The sequence below is a fragment of the Ahaetulla prasina genome, chromosome 2 (genome assembly GCF_028640845.1).
Source record: "Ahaetulla prasina isolate Xishuangbanna chromosome 2, ASM2864084v1, whole genome shotgun sequence".
NCBI classification, from domain to species: Eukaryota; Metazoa; Chordata; class Lepidosauria; order Squamata; family Colubridae; genus Ahaetulla; species Ahaetulla prasina.
This window is the reverse complement of record NC_080540.1, coordinates 66118035-66138334: the sequence shown is the minus strand read 5'-3', so window position 1 is coordinate 66138334 and position 20300 is coordinate 66118035. Positions and strand designations below refer to the sequence as shown.

The 20300-nt window shown below is 38.6% G+C and overlaps 1 protein-coding gene across 4 annotated transcripts in view; it reads right to left on the bottom strand.

Moving 5' to 3' along the window:
• Positions 1-14272, bottom strand: part of CARD19 (caspase recruitment domain family member 19) — a 32522-nt gene extending 18250 nt beyond the window's left edge. The window contains exon 1 of one of the 4 annotated variants that reach the window (XM_058165578.1): positions 10647-14272. In XM_058165578.1, coding sequence (XP_058021561.1) covers positions 10647-10662 — 16 coding nt within the window. In that variant the 5' untranslated portion in view covers positions 10663-14272. Of the gene's footprint in view, positions 1-6333; positions 6464-6629; positions 7269-10646 lie in introns of those variants that run through there. The other 3 variants (XM_058165581.1, XM_058165579.1, XM_058165580.1) reach the window with 3 other exon arrangements.
• Positions 14273-20300: the final 6028 nt, after the last annotated feature.

The window sequence follows — 20300 nt, the reverse complement described above, 5'->3', positions numbered from 1 at the left end:
AGAAACTATCGCACTCCCACACATACAACTAAAAGCACGGCTCTGGTATGTAGACGACACCTTTGTCATAATAAAAAAAAGGAACAACTAAGAAAAGACACATGAAACAAACACATCTTCAAAGAAATAAAATTCACAAAGGAGGAAGGAATCAACATAATACCACCCACACTAATCAAGTGTTCCACTACCAAAGTAGCAACCCAACCTCCTACAAGAGGAGCTGTGTAAGAACATTATTCATACAAGCACAAACGCATTTCAGTAACTCAGAACACCAGAAAAAGGAAAACAGACTGTCTATACAACTTCTTTTAACAAAAAAAGTGTCTGACCACTTCACCCAGCACAGCCAGCCAAAGCTATGAATAGGAAAACAGTACCATACATAAAAACATCTCAGAAACAACACCAGACTATTACAACCACATGGCATTTATCTATTTACTGAATCTGCACTACTATTAATCGTTTCATAGTTCCCATCACCAATCTCTTTCCACTTATGACTGTATGACTATAACTTGTTGCTGGCAATCCTTATGATTTTATATTGATATATTGATCATCAATTGTGTTGTAAATGTTGTACCTTGATGAACATATCTTTTCTTTTATGTACACTGAGAGCATATGCACCAAGACAAATTCCTTGTGTGTCCAATCACACTTGGCCAATAAATTCTAAAAAAATTCTAAATCATTGTAGCACAGAAACAACTAAAACTCTCCAAAACATCTTAAGTAAATCAAAAGACAAAAAACAAACAAACAAACAAGAGTCATCTGAACCTACAGTTTAAGGATTGCAATAGCCATTATGTAGAACAGACAGGTAGAAGACTAGTATAGCCCACCCATGAATTAGGAGGCAGAAGACACAATGAAAACTCCTTAATCTCACAACACAATAGACTCAATCATAGTTACAACTGGAAAACTGAGCATCTTAGACCAAGCTAAATCCAAAAACATCAGGAAATTCCCAGAAGCTTGGCATTCATACAAGTCCACTTATTAATCAGATAGTTTATCAATCAGCCATCAATAAAATCAGCTATCGATAGATACAAAGAGGTAAACCACATTTACTGTATACAGCAGTCAAAGAGACAGTAAAAATGTTAAGGAGGAAACAGAAAGTACAGAACACAGCACCTCATACCCAGATAAGGAGGGACTAATACTAGACAAACAAGCACAAACCAATACTCTCATCAAGGAATTACCAAGAAAAAAACTATACCCTTCACCAATACTGGCAAAGCAAACAACTGTATACAAACAGGAAGCAAATCCTAAAAATCACTAGCACTGATTTGGCAATGAGACATCTGCAAGCAAATAACCATGCTCAGAGAGCCTCAGTCTAAGATAACTATTCCATGTTAACATAAAATAAATTGGAGAAGTAAACAGAGTGTATCACTAAATACCATGTCAGTAAGTAATCCAAAGAAAAGAATAATTCAGCTATTTTTGTTTGTGGACAAGAGGAAAACTAACAAAGGAAAATGCTCTTTATTTTGCCTTTGGCACAGATGATAAACTGAGCCTTTGCACAAAGCAGGCAATTATGGAACTCAGAATGACTGCTGAATGACCAGGTCATTATGGTAACTGCAGGTGTTTAAGGCCCAATCCACCTCCTCCTTTCCTTGTTTCTTTGAAAGAATCAGACAAATCCATACAAATGGAGAATTTGATTGCTACTGGCACCAAAACTATAAGTTATTATTATATAAGGCATCATTATTTGAAAGAAAGTAGTTACGAAACTGTTAAAACTTAGGCAATTTTTCAGACCCAGTTTTGGAAGCAAGAAAGGCTCCCAATTTCTGATTGTTGATGTTTCTGCAGTGTCTGCTCATCACAGGGGAAGCAAGCTATTTTCTTGCTTTTTGCAAGTCCTCAATTTGGCAAAGTTGGAATTGGGCTACTAAATTAAATTGGCACATGCTGTTATCTAGTATGAGCAACTCTTATTTTACAGAGACTAGAAATTTATTAGTAAAAGAAAAGAAAATGTAAACGTACAGCATACAAGTCCACTGGACTTGGGTACCCAACACATTTAAATAATAAATTTAAATAACAAATAATACTTTCTTTGGCTAAAGGGCAATGTGAATCCATAATACCATAGAAATTGAAATGTTTTGATTTGACCATAAGATTGTTTTGATTAGACATAAAAAGTGTATGAACAATGGATGGCAAATCTGAAAAAAAAATGAATAAGGAAGCAACCCTGGTTTTTGCCAGCTTTGTGTTGTACAATAAAAAGTGGGGGGAACTATTGCTCATTGAAGTTATTAGAACTAGCAATTAAAACAAGCAGTTTTTGGGCTGGGCTCCCTGAAACTGGAGCCTGCAGCTTCCTACTGATATTCCAATAAATGAACAAATAATTTTCAGTAGGACCAAGTCTACTTTTCTGTTTTATCACGCCACAGTTAAAACTCTTAAGATTAAGCAATTGAGAGAACATATAACAACTCAGAACTGCTCCCCAAATTTCACTGCCTTTTTCCTCAATGACTTTTTAAAAAAATAACAGGCATGTGCTCTCAGAAATACAACACTTAGTCCCAAAGTCAATTCTGACTAAAAAATAGCTTCAGATTATTATGAATGCTAGACACTGATAAATTAATCTAAAGGTAGTTTTGAAGGGCAGTACTGAGATGTAAACAAAAAATTAAAATTCTAAATGGGCAATTTGTGGACATGTTAAAAAACAGCCATTCACTTCAGAATAAAATCAAGCCTTCATAATGGTGTTAAAAACACTATCTGAAATGTCCCCATGTGGGTGACTGTTATTCCTATTTTTGGAATATTTTTAAACCATCTGATAGGAAGGCTATTTGGTACTGCTTATTATAGATACTTCAGGACAGGGCATACATATAATTTTGGCTTTCAAAGGACCACAGTAAAAGCTAATAAGTGCATCTTGTGATTTCTTTCAGTGTCTCCTCATCTTAGAACATCTAAAAGGATTATTGTTTGCCATCAATCAAATGACAACATGCATCCCAGGCACTTATTACAGGCAGCCTCAACAGCACATCCTACTTCAGCTCTGCTTTTAAAGTCCCGCAGGACATGAATCTGGCAAGAGCAGCTTTTCTTGCCAAGTTCATTCTGCCCTTCTTACACTTGAAATAGCCCAGGCATTTCATACTTCCTTTTTCCTCCTAGGATCAGCCACAGGATGTAGCTCAATCTGATGGTCTGATGTGTTTTGGTTGCAAGCACATCTGAACCCAAGCCACACCCATCTCCTAATTGAGCTTTCTACATACAGCTCAGAAAGACCCATACTGTTATGGATAAACAACTGCCTGTGTGTACGACTACGGATAGTCCTCAACTTACAAACATGATTAATCCTTATGATTTATATTAATATATTGACCATCAATTGTGTTGTAAATGTTGTACCTTGATGAACGTATCTTTTCTTTTATGTACACTGGGAGCATATGCACCAAGACAAATTCCTTGTGTGTCCAATCACACTTGGCCAATAAAAATTCTATTCTATTCTATTCTATTCTATTCTATTCTATTCTATTCTATTCTATTCTATTCAGCCCAAAATTTTCATTGCTAAGCAAGACAGTTGTGAGTTTTGGCCCATTTTATGAAATTAAGTGAATCACTGCAGTAACTAAGCTAGAAACACAGTTAAGTGAACCTGGCTTCCCTATTGACTTTGCTCATCAGAAGGTCAAAGAAAGTGACCACATGACCCCAACGCACTGCAACCGTCATAAATATGAGCTGGTTGCCAAGCATCAGAATTTTGATCATGTGACCATGGGAATACTGCAACGGTTGTGTGAAAAATGGTCATAGGTCACTTTTTTCCAATGCCATTGTAACTTTGAACTTTTATTAAATGAATGGTTTTAAGTCAAGGACTACCTGTATTAAAAAATGTACAAACTCTATCCTATTTTAACATTACAGTAGTTATTAGAATTGTGCAACTTTTCCAATTTGATCCTGAACTGGGTGCTTTAAAATGCATTGGAGCACATTTTTCTAGTCTCAAGAGAGATTAAAAGAAGAAAATTCTTTTTTGCCAAAAAGAAGAAAATTCACATGCAGTTAAATGCAGCCAATTTTCTATCACTAGAGCTTTGCCTCTTGACCAGGGGGGGTTCAAGAGGGGTGTTGGTTTTTAGACTAGCAGGTTCTGCAGCCTGAAAATTTTGAAACCCCCTGCACTGCAGACAACTCATTAAAGCAGCCCTTTCTCTTTCCAGGAGCACATACTATACTGAGTCACAGGCATACTATATACTCGGTGCCACAGGACAACCAAGCACTGCAAACAAGGCCTCAATTCTCTTACCATGTCATCATTGCCCTAACCTAGTTTCTAGAAAACGGGTTTCTGACAAGAGCTAGGAGAACGAACACAGCATTTTCTGGGAGTTCTTTCTCTAAAAGGGGTCATATTGCAGTAGCTTCCATGGTTACAATGCATAATAAGCCACTTCAACCTTCTGGAAGACCATGAAATGAGACTCTTACCACCAAGCATTGAATTAGGATGGGGCCTGAGCCAGAAGATAGATAGGGGGTTAGCAGGGCCACAGGTGGGAAGGATTGTTCTGGTTTTATTCTCTTTTTTATTGTTGTTGATGTTAGTTGCAGTCGTGTCCGACCCATCGCGACCCCATGGACAACGTTCCTCCAGGCCTTCCTGTCCTCTACCATCCTCTGGAGTCCATTTAAGCTCACGCCTACTTCTTCAATGACTCCACCCAGCCACCTCGTTCTCTGTCATCCCTTTCTTCTTTTTCCCTCAATCTTTCCCAGCATTAGGCTCTCTCTTTTTATTAGCTATTGTTAACTGGCTAGGATCACTCTGAGATGGGCAACAATCAATCAATAAAAGCCACCACTTCCAGCCAGTCTATATATAGAATAGAATAGAATAGAATTTTTATTGGCCAAGTGTGATTGGACACACAAGGAATTTGTCTTGGTGCATATGCTCTCAGTGTACATAAAAGAAAAGATACGTTCATCAAGGTACAACATTTCATCAAGGTACAACATACAACATATCCTATCATATTTAAATTTCTCACATTCTCTTTAGAGGTAATTGAAAGTGGCACAATCTTACCCAGCCCACTTCTGTTACTTAACCAAGTTAGCAACCAATTTGATGCTTAAGAAACAAAGCGAAATAAAATGGCATTAACCATTCTACCGACAAATACCTGCTGGACCGGGAGGGGGGGGGGAGAATTTTACAGGATAAGAGAGACTTGCCTGATGATAATAAGAGAGACGGTGCTCAAGTTCAAAAAAATACTCAGATGATCAGAAAAAGATAGAACAGCATCTAGGAAGGAGGCAAGAAGGAAGCAAAGTGCTCCAGAGCAGTTTTTCTCAACCTTAACAACTTTAAGGTGTCTGGACTTCAATTCCCAGCATGCAGGCTGGGGAATTCTGGAAGCTGAAGTCCACACATCTTCATCTTGCTAAGGTTGAGAAACACTAACATAGAAAAGGAGGGGAGAGCAAGCATGTATGGTTATGCAGAATGAAGAGGATATGTGATATGCTGGGAGACAAGGAAAGGAAGGAGTGATTCAATGGAAACTATAAGGAACCCAGAGCAGCCTTTTCAAATGCGCAACTCTTCAGGATTACAGAAAGAATGTTTCATTAGAATCGTAGCCACTCTATTTTCCAGTCTTAGCAAAGTTTAAGAATCGCCCTTGAAGAAATTCAGAGCTTTTGCTGAAGCTGTAGTTCTACCTACTAATAGTAAAAGGCCAATGGCTGGAATACATTTGAATCCGCTGCATGTTAAGTGGTGTTTGGCAAAATAGGGTTAACTATGATTACTATAGTAAAAGTTTCTGTGAGGGGCATTGCCAAAACTATGGAAATAGTGACTCTGCTACGGGTGCCAGTGAGTCACACAGGCATGACTCACTCCATACAATGCCCCATATAACTGGTTTCTTTTATTACTACCCATGTAATACTTATTGTTACAGTATGCCTATGCAACGATAACGCTTCCATTAAATGGATCGAAAGTACCGAATAAATTGTGAATATACAGAGGCTGCAAATCATATAAAACAGGGGTCTCCAACCTTGGCAACTTTAAGCCTGGCGGACTTCAACTCCCATAATTCCCCAGCCAGCTTTGCTGGCTGGGGAATTCTGGGAGTTGAAGTCCGCCAGGCTTAAAGTTGCCAAGGTTGGAGACCCCTAATACAAAACACAAACCTGAAACCTACGAGTCTTGGATCGGCACATTAATACAAGATTAATCATACTTCACACCCATTTGAAACGTGCACCCGAGGACGCCCCTGCAAAATGCCTCGGAGTTAAGTTCTGCGGAATTCCGCTAAACGCTTTTCCCGCCAGGAACCGGCGTGAGCTTGGGAGGTGCTCGTAACACCGTCGCGCTGCGCGGAACCCACCAAGGCGTTAAGAGACCGAACTTGGCGGTCTCGCAAGCGGGTTTCCCCGATTCAAGCGGGTCCTGCCCTTCTGCGCCCCCTGCAGCCGAGAGTCGGCGGTGCCGCCGGCCGTCTCTTCCCTCCGCTCGACTCGCTCGGAAGGGATCTACTGACCTGGCATTATGGCGGCAAGGCGAGCCGGGGTGGCGAGGCAGGAAGCGTCTTTGTCCCGCGGCCGCGCTGCCTCGGGGCGTCTCTAGCCTTCCCAGAGGCGAGGAGGCCCTCCAGCTGCGCGGCTCTGATTACAGGCCGGCCTCGTCCCCGCGCCTTTCCTGCAAGTCTGCCAGAAGCTGCGGAGGAGGAAGTGGGAGAGGAGCCGCCACCCGGCCAGCAAGTTTCTTTCCTCCCCGCTTGTCCTCCGAAGACTTGGCCAGGGGATTGGAAAAGCCGAGTCGAAACTCTCGCATTCCGCCTCGCGGCTGGTTCTAAAGCGCTGCTGCTGGGATCTACACACACACACACTCCTTGGCCGGAGCTTTTTTAAACCTCCGTAGGAGACAAATTTTGTGGCAGGATCCATGAAAATAACAGTAACAGAGTTGTTAATGCCTGGAATGCACTACCAGACTCTGTGGTCTCATCCCCAAACCCCCACAACTTTAACCTAAGACTGTCTACTGTTGACCTCACCCCATTCCTAAGAGATCTGTAAAGAGCGTACATAAGAGCACCAGCGTGCCTATCGTCCCTGTCCTAATGTTCCCTTTAATTGTATTCATTTTATGTGCTTAATTCATGCTTATACTTATATATATTATCTAATACAGGGGTCTTTGCTGGCTGAGGTATTCTGGGAGTTGAAGTCCTCAAGTCTTAAAGTTGCCAAGGTTGGAGATCCCTGATCTAATATGTACTTGACAAAAATAAATAATAAAAAAAAAAAATGGCAGGCGATTGTAAGATAATTTTCAGCCATATCAGAGGGCAACTGCGGCTAGATTTGGATCAATCATAGAGTCTACTTTTTAAGAAGTGCCCCCTTTCATAAGAAGCCATAGAAAGGCATCTGAGTCTGAATACAAAACCAGCAGGTCTTAGGCCTTTTTAGAATAGAATTCTTGATTCGCCAAGTGTGATTGGACACACAAGGAATTGGTCTCCGGTGCATAAACTCTCAGTGTGCATACAAGCAAGAAGTGAAAAATCAATCCCCACCCCCCCAAATGTTAAAAAGAATTTGCAAGAACAAAGCAGGAGTCCATAGAATGAGCCTCACAATGCATGGAATGTAAACACCAGTCATATTCTGACCATTCCGCCTTTGCTGTCTGAGAAGCATTTATCCAAGTCCAGAGTTATGCTGAAGATTAGATTGGGGACCCCTTGAATCAGAGGACTTGGTTGAGTTCAATGGGGCACTCACTGAGCTGTGCCCAGTGGTTGGAATGATAACAGATGTCGCTCTGCATGTGGATGTTGGGAGCTCTTGAGTCTGATCAAACATGGAATCTCTAATTGCAATTGTATGAATTCTTTTTTCCCTTCCTTCCATTCAATTGTATCCAATTCTTGGACACTACGTGGACAAGACCCTACAGATTTTGGGCAAGGCTTTTCAGAAGTGTTTTGCCATTGTTTAGTAGGACTGAGAGAAAGTGACTGGCCTTAAGGTCACCTACCTGGCATTGTGCCCAAGGCAAGACTAAACCTCACCATCTCAATTTCGAGCCTGATGATTTATGCACTGCACTAAACTGGCTTCAGGGCTAATGCTGAAATAACATTAACATTCCATTACTGTGGATGCTTTGACTTTGACCAACATGTCATGAAACAAACAATGGTAAAGGAATCAATTGAGAAGAGCATTCTTATTAAAGGGCTCCTGCTCTTCTCTTCACATGAGGTGATGATAATGCCTGAAATGGAAGATTTCTGGGCAGATTACAACATTGTTTAATTAAATGTTTCTAAAACAAGGGTAGGTACTTCTTCAAGTAAACACTGAAGAAAAATATACGGATTTTAATTTGGACAAGTTCTTCTCTGTAAGATATTTTAAACTGATTTGTAGTAACTTTCTCCCAGCTTATTCCTTTCCTTTTTCCTGCAAACTTTCCAATTCACCAATAGTCACAAAAACCTTTGCCTGAAGATACAATGAGGATTAAAGTGGGTCAGATTTGTGTTTGCAAATCTGGCCGGTTCATCCAAATTGAATATGTATAGATTATTTCCTGACGTTAAATACTGTAATGTTGTCTTCCTGCCAGGACAATCCCATAGAATTCATTGGAAATCTTTTAAAACAAAATCACAGTTTGACCTTGGGTTCAATTTCTTGATCACACTAGAGCACAATTGAATTTTAGAAATTAGGAACATATAATAACCAGAACATTGACTGACTAAGCTGTATGGCTGCTTCATTAAATCAACCCCTTCCAGTGACATGAAAGCATTAACTAACAGTTAACTTTGTCCCCGCAGAAGGTTAGGAGGCTGAGTTATGGCTCCCAATTTCTCAAATGTAACTATTTTGATTTCTTTGCTGTTCTCTGGATGAGCATCTTCCATTCTAGAGAAACTTTTGGGCTACATCTGTTAACATGCAGAACTGGTTTTTATAACCTGGGTACTCTAGAACAGGGGTCTCCAACCTTGGCGACTTTAAGACTTGGGGACTTCAACTCCCAGAGCCCCTCAGCCAGCTTTGCCCAAGTCTTAAAGTCGCCAAGGTTGGAGACCCCTGCTCTAGAACAACAACCTCTAATCTTTTTGGCTTGGCAGACTGGCATGTGGAGGGAGGGGTTGGTTCGATGTGAGTAGCAGGCGTGTGCACTTGCAGCTCCTTTTGTGCAAATGGTGGCTGAATGCATGTGCCCTTGCCCATCGCTTGAGCAACCTAGTTCCAAATGGGCCATGGCATAGCCCAGAGTTTGGGGACCCCTGCTTTAGAAGAAATTTCCAAGTTCCAGAATTTCCAATCAAAGTTTAACTAGGTTAACGATTCAGAAGTTTGTTTTTCGCATTTTAGATCAGTTTAGATTAGTTGATCATGTAAACAATGCCAAATTTAGAACGGTGGACAGAACTGATTGGAATTTACAGCTGGAAATCAAGGCAAGATACAGTCCAGCCAAAGTTCTGAGAAGAAATAGCTCTCTGGTTTAGTAATCCACTAATCAACGTGTTAGGATCTTGCAAAATAATGTCACTGATGTGCTAACAAAAAGTATGAAGAAGTGTGATTCATCCGTTCATGGCCCTGTGCAGTGCTTTGCCTAGGGGAGGGGTTAATACACCTGATGCTAAAGGCAACTTTCCCAGTCACTAGGAAGTACTGAAAGTTATTCTAAGAGCTACCGTGAAGCTCTTCGTTTGCCAACTAATCACGTGATTCCAAGTTCTGGAAAGACTGGTCATTTGGAATCACAGTTGTGACTCAATAACGTCTGAAGTATATTTTCAGATGTTTTCTACAACCAAGGTTATAGAAAAAAAAGTTTCCAGTTGCTGCCTATATATGGAATATTGCTTTTGAAAAGCCCTCACACTTAAACCTTCAGAAATATTAATGCTGGTGGTGGTGGTGGAGACCAACCTCTCCCTCCTTGAACTCTTGATTTAAATTCTAAACTTGGCAGCAAGAGGAATCATTCAAACAGATTCTTGGAGTTCCTTCTCCCCATATCCCTATCCTTTACAAGTCACAATCACACTTCTAAAGATAGACCTATCTTTGATTAGCAGATCTAAAACCTAACAGTCAAATATATTGTTTTAATTACATGTAATTGTTTATATAATAAACTACTATCTTGAGTTGCCCAGAAACAATACCAGAAATATTTCCCACAGAAGAATAAATTCAGTCCAAAATGAGATTACTTGCAGTTGCTAGTGCTGAAAAACTATACAGCTTTTTCCCTGAATATTTTTTACATGGTTAAAAGTTATAAATAGAAAGTCTGAAATATCCCAGCAAAAAATAAGCAGACTAGATCCACACAAAAAAAAGGAAGTTGAGATTAAGCAGACGCTCCCTTTCCCCCCTAAAACTGTCCACATCTTCTCTTATCCCTTGAGCAAAGCTTCCGTTGCTTCTTGAAAAAACAAGAAGGCAATTCTCTCAGAAGCCTGTTTGGAAAAGGCATCCTTAAGAGGGGGGGGGGGAAATCTACCACTTACATTTTCTGAAGATCATTGTCCATGGGTTTGACAGTTTTCCCCCCACTATGACTGAAAGAAGCCAATCCAGCAAGCTGAAAAATTGTCTCCTTCAACTGCTGCCAGCAATGGAAGTTTAATGACGAGTTTATGGAAAAGTGAAAGTAAAATTCCAGTGTCACCTTATTAAAGCTTTGGCCACCAGGGGTCCTTTTTTCACCCTTGGAAAAATACATTGCTTTGGGAAGGGAAGGTGAGTGTGACCCACTGATATTTTTTTGCCCTTGGATTTATTCAGGTTTTTAAAATCCTAAGCGTGGTTATTTTCATTGAAAGTTTTCCAGCCTGACTGTATGCTGTTTTTGTTCCATCCTCAATCATCCTTAAATGCTTAAAATGAGATTAGCTGAAGGTTTACTGGCATACTGTGACAAAACAATGATATACCCTCCGCAAACCTTTTCTTTCCTGGAATAATGTTTTAATTTTTGAAAGTGATATTTCTGGTAGTATAATCCTTTCCATTAATTATCAAGTTATATTACCCAGTTAAAGTCACTTAACTAAAAAGAAAGTTGCAATTAATAACTGAGTAACAATATTTATTTTGAAAAATCCAAATTGGAGATTAAGATTTAAAAAAAAATAGAACATGCCCACCATGGTACGCCCTCAAAATAAAGAGTATCCTCAATTACATAGAAATGTAATTACAATAACAACCAGCTAAAAATTGTATGATTTGTAGGTAGATCATTCTATAAACCTCCTAAAAGCCAATAAATAAAATAGTTAGATGTGGGGGAAATCTACTGCTTCATGAAAAAAATGGTTCTTAAATCCTGGAAATATTCTGGAAAATTGGGTACCTGTAAAACAACCCATGAATGGACTCAAACATAGGACTGGATTAATGCTCCCCTTCAGATTCCTGGAATTTAAAGATGATTCCCCCAAAGAATCTCTGGACAGGTATTCTATCTGTGAGGTAAGTAAGGTATACGAAGTAAGAACAACTTTCACCTATCTGGAAAGAGGACCCATTAAACCCATCTGATTTTCCAGGTCAAGAGACAGGAGGTGCCACTGAAGACATGTGGTGTAGTGCAGTGATGGCTAACCTTTTTGTTGTCATGTGCCAAAAGCATGTGTGCGCTCACACCCATAATGCAATGGCCATGTGACCCATCCCCAGTGCCCCCCTGCGCATGCACGTGCTCCCCTGCACTCCCCATGTGTGCGTGCTCTTCCCACACTTCCACTGCCCCCCGCATGCTTGCATGATCTCTGCACTCTCCTGCCCCCTGCACATGTGTGCGTGACCACCCATGCTCCCCCACACATACACGTGCAACTCCATGCATGCACATGATTTCCCGCATATGCCCTGCCCCCTGCACATGCACGGCAGAGACCCGAAAATCAGCTGGCTGGCGGGAGGTACATGCACATGTGCAGTGGAGCTGAGCTGGGACAATGGCTCGTGTGCCATCAGTGAGGGCGCTGTGTGCCATCTCTGGCACGCGTGCCATAGGTTCGCCATCACAGTACTAGTGTTTGAAGGTGGAGTCAGAACAAGGACCACATAATCAATTACTCAGTGAGCTAAGTTGCTAAGACTAGCCTAGAAGGAAAATACTGAGTTAGTGCCATTTGGGAACTCAGCTTGCTATCTTCAGAGTGTGGGATTACACGACAATCTTAAGACTTGTAGGTTTTTGCACTATTTTCAATGAATTCTTATTGGTGGCATAGGGAACATCTGAAGCTTGAGTTTCACCTTCAGAGTTTTACTATGTAATGTGTTGTTTAGCTTTGGTCCTAAAATTGCCTAGGTGAGCCTGATAAAAACAGGGGGCTCCTAATAATACTGTTACTTGTGTCTCTCTTGTGATACTGTTATGTCATGCAAACAAGATATGCCCATTAAAACAGGTTGAGTAGTAAGCTGGGGCAGTGGAAGTATTGAAAATGCATATAACTTTATTGACTATTGTTACCACTAGATAATTAGAGGTAGAACTGTAAGAACCATACGGCTAGAACTGCATGCTATTTTGCACATTAAAGAATCTACAAGACAGCCTGCTCCAATTCATTAACTGATAAAAATGGGAAGACTATAATTCTCTAAATGTGTTAGTTTATATGTTTCCTGAGTTTACTCATCTTTCATTTTTCTCATGCATTTTAAAAATGATACGTAATTTCTTACATGAGCAATAATTAAAGCTCCAGGGGTATCATAATCATAAACAAAAGATATTTACAGGAGAAACAAAAGATAATCATCACCAAATTGTCTGAGTGCAATTTCTTTATAAAGCACCTTATAGTTTGCAGGACCAGAATTGCTTAAATAAATCCTAGTGTTTTTAAAATATTCCTTCTGTAAATCTACTGCTTTCCCAAGGCTTGGTATCTTTGTGTTGTTTCTGATTATAGTTGGTGTTATCATTTCTATTTTGGATTTAAAAAAAGGTTTAATAGGAATGTGCTGTATTACTTATTTTTGCACTTATCTGTCTCTGATGGGGATAGAGCAGGGGTGAAATCCAGCAGGTTCTGACAGGTTCTGGAGAACCAGTAGCAGAATTTTTGAGTAGTTCAGAGAATCTGCAAATACCACCTCTGGCTAGCCCCAGAGTGGGGTGGGAATGGGGATTTTGCAATATCCTTCCCCTGGAGTGGGGTGGAATGGAGATTTTGCAGTATCCTTCCCCTGCCATACCCACCAAGCTACGCCCACCAAGCCACGCCCACAGAACCGGTAGTAAAAAAAATGTATTTCACCACAGAGATAGAATTGTTCTCTAGCTGAAAATGTTCTTTTCTGTTTATTGCTCTTTTTGGGACCACAGGCTGAATAACAAAACCCACTATGAAGCCCCAGGAGCCACTTCCTTATGCCTAATCTGTCTTCACTCTATTGCTAGTTTGCTAGTTTTTGCATGCTGGCCTCTTCCTGTTTTCTCTGCTATATGTAAAAGATATACTGTAGTAGTAGCTAGGCAACAAGGAGTTTCAAGGTTCAAATTTTCTGATGAACATGGAAATCCTATTTTTTGGTAGTTCATTTTTAATCATCCCCTATCAACAATATGTTTGGTGTAATGGTTAAGATACCAGGCTAAAAACTAGGAGGCCATGAGCTCTAGTCCCACCTTAGCTAGAAAGCCAGCTGGGAGACTTTGAACCAGTCACTTTCTCTCAGCCCTAGGAAGAAAGTAAGAGCAAACTGCTTTTGAAAATCTTGCTGAGAAAACTTCAGAGACATGTCCAGGCAGTCATCAGGAATCAATCCTGACTTGGAGGCACAACATTTGTAAGATGGTTATAATAACTGCAACACTTTAGTGCAGAAAATTGATGTTGTTCAAGTTCAATCAATTTCCTGATGGTTTATTTGTAGCCTATGACTATCATTAAGTGTTGTATCATTAAGTGTTAAATTTGTACCCTATGACTATCATTAAGTATTGTAAGTGTTGTACCTTGACGAAGGTATCTTTTCTTTCATGTACACTGAGAGCATATGCACCAAGACAAATTCCTTGTGTGTCCAATCACACTTGGCCAATAAAAAAATTCAATTCAATTCAATTCAATTCAATTCAATTCTATTCTATTCTATTCTATTCTATTCTATTCTATTCTATTCAGTAAGACTCTTTAAAAGAAGTTATTAGTCATGACTTTTTTACTTCCTCTTTTATCATTTTAGGTGTTAGGGGAGAAACAAAGTTTTGGCTTTTGAGCTTTTGGCAGCCTCTACCATTGTTCTTTGATGCTGTTGTAGTGTATTTTTGATGTTGTCTCTCCATCTTCTTCAAGGTCTGCCTTGTGTTCTTTGACCTTCTCCTCTTTCTGTATACTCCTTGTTTGGCGTAAGACTCCCATGGCATCCTCTCCAAGTGAGCAAGCCACTTTATTTACTGTTTTGTGTGTAGTTGAAGATTGGTTCTATGCCAATTCTTTCTCTTATGGTCTCATTTCTGAAATTATCTCTTCTGGTCATTCCAGCAGCTTTCCTCAAACATCTAATTTCTGGGGTGACTAACTTCTGTTTAAGTTTTGTTCTAAATGTCCATGTTTGGCCCTGGTAACATAGGATGGGGATGAGTAGGCTTTATATGAGATGCTTCTTTGTGCTGATTGATACTGCCTTATGTTTATGTATTTATTTATTTATACCTTTATTTGCACCTTTGATGTATTTTTTTTCTTTCTTTTTCTTTTATGTACACTGAGAGCGTATGCACCAAAGCAAATTCCTTGTGTGTCCAATCACACTTGGCCAATAAAATTCTATTCTATTCTATCTATTCTATTCTATTTATTTATTTGTCGAACATGTACAAGATAGCAGGTATAGATATAAACATAAACATGTTGTAGGAGTGGAGCAAATTGTCCGTTCTTTGTTTGCCTTATTGCATCATACGTGAATCTCTTTGTACATTATACATCTTTGGTGAACATTGTTCCTAGATATTTGATATTTGATACTTCTTTTATGATTGTTCCTTCTATTACTATATTTAGGGTATGTTTTTTTTCTAATGACTAGGCTGCCAAAATATTTGCAAAATCATATGTAAATTAACACATGATACAGAAAAAATGCTGAGGGCATAGAAAGAGTGCAGAGAAGAGTTTGGAGGCTAAATCATCATTTGTCCTAGATGGTATTAAGGAGTCCAGCCTTGGACAGGGGTGGACTAAAAAATATCCAAAGTTCTTCCAGTCCTAGGATGCTATGATTCTAAATGAATTTCTTCATTTTGTCGTTAGATTCTCATGGAACTGATCAAGTTCTCGAAGAAGCTTAAGAGTTCCATGGAACAGTCTAAAAACCCTGTTCCATATGACATTGAGACTTTGGACGACACCTCTACTAGAACCTTTGGTCCAGGGCTTTCATGAGGATGAATTAGGATTAGGATTAGTGAGAGTCAGTTTCATGTAGGGGTTAAGGTGCGGGCCTAGAAACCAGGAGACTGTGAGTTCTAGTCCCGCCTTAGGCATGAAGCTGGCTGGGTGATTTTAGGCCAGTCACTCTCTCTCTCTCTCAGCCCAAATCACCTCACAGAGTTGCTGTGGAGGAAGGGGGAGTATTAGGTGTTTTCATTACCTGCAGTTACTTATAAAATAATATAAACAGGATAAATCTAATAAATAAGTAGTGAATGCCCCCCCCCCAGTGAATGTGTGGATTTTCCTTTCCTATCCTTTTTTGTCATCCTTGCCATATTTTTTTCTTTGTATTGTCCATTATTGCATTTTTTTGTTTTTTTATTGTTGACTTGTTAGAATTCATTATCACTGAACACTTTTAAGAATCAAAGGGTGGTATCTCAGAATTGTTATTCTCTCACAATCTTTATTCTTATACCTGTAAGAACAAACCAGCTCCTCTATTAAGATAATCACCAGAAGCTGTGCTTCAAAGGATAATTGCATGGCTATTAAAAAATAAGCCATTCTGGGAGGCTCCAGTGACGTCACCCTCCTGCTGGGTGCTCAAACAGAGCACTCCGTGTTAGAAGATTGTAAAAGTCAGTGAAACAGAAAATAAATCACTGTTCACTGAGCTTAGCATAATCTCTGGGTGAAAGAGATTATCAGAATTGTGGAAGAGTGGCAGGTCTGACAGGGGGTTTGCTCTTAAGAGCGAATTTTCCTGGATTTATGACCCCACCGAATTCCACTCCTTCCAACTTCAGCACGCCCCTGTTTTTATCAGGGAAAAGGAGAGGAATGTTGCTTCTGCTCTAGAGAACTTATTAAATTGATTGATATTCCAAGCAGACGGGAATTTCACAAGCGTCCGAGCTTTGATGTAGAATCAGCACGGCAAGTACCGACTCCCTTTTTGAAATTTGAAACCTTTCTTTGTCTTTGATTAATTGACTTTTAAAATGGCGTCTAAAAGTGAAAGTAAAATTTTTAGTACGATGAAGCAGCGTTACTTGTGGATTGTTACAAACGGAGTTTTTTATACTGAAAGGAGGGAAGGAGAGTTATTAAGTTTGAATTCCTGATTCTTTTGAAGACAGAATGGCAGCTAAACCTTTAAAGCCTTCTGGGAGAAGGGGATCTGAACCAAGTCTTGAGGAAAAATTGAAAGAACAATTAAAACTTTCTGAAGATAGGCAAAAAGAGATGATGGAGAATTTTAATGCAAAAAAAAGAGAAGATATTCTTATGGCAGTTCAAGGACTGAGTAAAAAATTGAAGGATAGGAAGTGGAAATGCAACAGATCTCTCAGTCAAATAAGTATTTAGAAGATGAAATGAAAGGTGTTCAGAAAAAAGTGGATCAAAATGAAGATCAGGTTGTGATATTACAATATAAACTTATGGAAGGAGCTCTTAGAATTGTGGTATGCGAGAAGAGCGTGAGAAGACTTAAGAAAAATTATATCAGAAGCATTGGCTGAATTTATTGAAGCGGACCCCAAGAGGTAGCTTACCAAATTGATAAAATATATAGAGTTAATTCTTGGATTGCAAGACAGAGAAAGCTTCCTCGGGACATTGTGGTTTATTTTGTGAAAAGGACTATGAGAAATCAAATTCTGCAAGTTTCATATCAGACAACTTTAAAAATTGGAGAACAGGAGTTGAAGGTGTTGAAAGAGATTCCTTCAAAGATGTTAAGAGACAGGAAGCAATTTGCTTTTTTTACACAAGAACTTAAAAAACATCAGATTCAATTCAGATGGGAGGTGCCAGTTGGACTGACACTATTCTATCAAGGAAGGAGATATAGAATTGACACGGTTTTAAAGGCAAAGGATTTTCTTTCTACAGTTTTGAAAGTCGAAATAGAAGTGATAGAAAAACTTCAAGAGACTCAAGAAGGCGTGGTGACCCAAGAGCCTTTATTGCTGCCAGTATTAGAGGAACCACAAGAGCAAAGGGTGACAAGAGGAGCCCTTAAGCGTAAAGAAGAGCAACAGTCTCAAAGTAAAAGTCAGGATCCCATTATGGAAGCTGTGGGAGGAGCTAGACGGAAGATACCGGAGGAGGAGCTTCCGTTGTCTGCTTCAAAGCTTCAGGAGGCCAGTAATGGCAAATAGAATCTTGTCATGGAATGTTAATGGCTTGAATTCAGCTCAGAAAAGAAGGAAAATATTTCACTACTTGAAACAATTTAAAAATGATGTGATTTGTTTGCAAGAGACACATATAAAATTATCAGACCAAAAATATTTAATTAATTCAAAATTGGGTAACCATTTTGTTGCATCAGCTTTGGAAAAGAAGCATGGAATTGTTGTATATATCAGGAAGGATATACCAGCTAAGCTAATTGAGGCAGATATTCAAGGAAGATTTATTGCTATTGAACTGGTGATAGATGCAAAAAGACTTTGTTGATAGGTATTTATGCACCTAATCAGCAACAAGAAAAGTTTTACAAAATGTTACATGAGAGGTTGACCTCTGGGATTATAGTTCGTTTATTTTATTAGGAGACTGGAATGGAGTAATTGATACAAGAAGGATAAGAGAACTTCCTCCAAGAAGATACCTATACATGCAAAATTACCAAAATCTTTTTGAAATGATGGAAGACTTTGAGTTTAGAGATATATGGAGGTTACGGAATCCAGATGAGAGAGATTTTACTTTTTTCTGATAGGCATCAATCTTTTCACGCATTGATTTTATTTTAATTTCTAATGACTTGCTTTCTAGGGTGAAGAAAGCGAAGATATTTTCGAGGTGTTTAACTGACCATAGCCCAGTATGGATGGAATTATTACAAGGGAAAAAAGGTGGTAGAACATGGAGGTTGAATGAAAATCTGTTTAGATATGAGGATAATGTAACTTATTGTAAGAAACAGTTAAAAGAATTTTTTGATTTTAATATGTACAAAGGGACACCTATAGGAACTGTGTGGGAAGCGAGCAAAGCGTTTATTAGTGGATATTGATTTATTAGGACAACAGGCAAAGGAATAATAAACAAAAGCAGCGTAGATATTTGGAAGAAGAAATTCAAAGGAAGCAACAGTTATTAATTCAAAACCCACAAGATCATAAACTTAAAGAGGCTATAAAAATATTACAGAGTCAATTTAATATGTTAATGGCAGACCAGGTGGCAACGAATATACAATATGCTAAACATAATACCTTTTGTAATGCAAATAAACCTGGGAGATGGTTGGCATATAATTTAAGGAAGAAACAGAAAGCACGTGTCATACAAAAATAGAATATAAAGGTAAAGAGACATATCAACAGGATAAAATTAAAAGGCATTCTCAGAATTTTATACTGCACTATATGCAAAAGACAAAATATTGATAGGGACATTTATGATTATTTGAAAGATTATAAGGTGAATATTCTAACATTAGAACAGAGGAGGAGCTGAACCGGCCGATAGCTACTGGAGAAATAGTGGAGGCAATTAAACAATTAAAATGGGAAAACCCTGGTACAGATGGTCTTACAGCAACTTATTATAAAAAAACACAGGATGAAATATTAGGCCCACTTAAAGAATTAATTAATCAGATACAATTAGGAGGGGGAATACCCCCGTCATGGAAAACATCTTTTATTTCACTGATACGAAAGAGGAGCAAGACTGCTCTAAACCTGGTAACTATAGGCCGATTTCACTTTTAAATAATGATTATAAGATTTTTGTAAAAATAATAGCAAATAGATTAATGTTAGTTTTACAACAAAGAATTCATACTGATCAATCTGGTTTTATAAAAGGGAGGCAGATGAGGAATAATGTTAGACAGATTATTAATATATTGGAATATTTGGAAAAGAAGAATACTTCAGCGGCACTTATTTTTTTGGATGCAGAGAAAGCCTTTGATCGATTGCATTGGGATTTTTTATTTAAATTAATAGAGAAAATGCAATTTGGAGACTGTTTTATTAGAATAATTAAAGCGATTTATGGAGAGCAAACAGCACAGATTATAGTAAATGGTAGTTTGACAGAAGTTATTAAGATTGCGAAAGGAACAAGACAGGGATGTCCCTTATCACCATTATTGTTTGTTTTGACTCTGGAACCATTATTAGATAAAATACGAGAATTAATGAAAATAGAGGAATTAAGATTAGACAATATGAGTACAAAGTTAGAGCTTTTGCAGATGATGTAGTGGTTACGTTAATGAATCCTATAAATTCAAGTAGATTTTTGTTGGAAGTAATTGATAAATATGGAAAGGTATCAGGATTTAAAATAAATCAGAAAAAAACAAAAGTGATAATTAAAAATATGTCTATACAACAGAAACAAAAACTAGAGGAAATGACAGGATTTGAGGTAGTAAAAAAGGTTAAATATTTAGGGTCTATATTAGCTCATCGAACAAGAAACTTTATAAGAATAATTATGACTTGCTATGGCAAAAAGTTCAGAATGATATGAATGGCTGGAAGAAATTGCAGTTATCCCTATTGGGAAGGATTGCGGCTATTAAAATGAATGTGTTACCTAGATTTTTGTTTCTGTTCCAGATGATACCTATAATTAAAAAGGATAAAAATTTGGAAGATTGGCAGAGTGGGATTAATAAATTTATATGGCAGGGTAAAAAGGCGAGGGTTAAAATGAAAATAATACAGGATTCACGGGAAAGAGGTGGTTTAAGAATGCCTAATTTTAAACTATATTATGAAG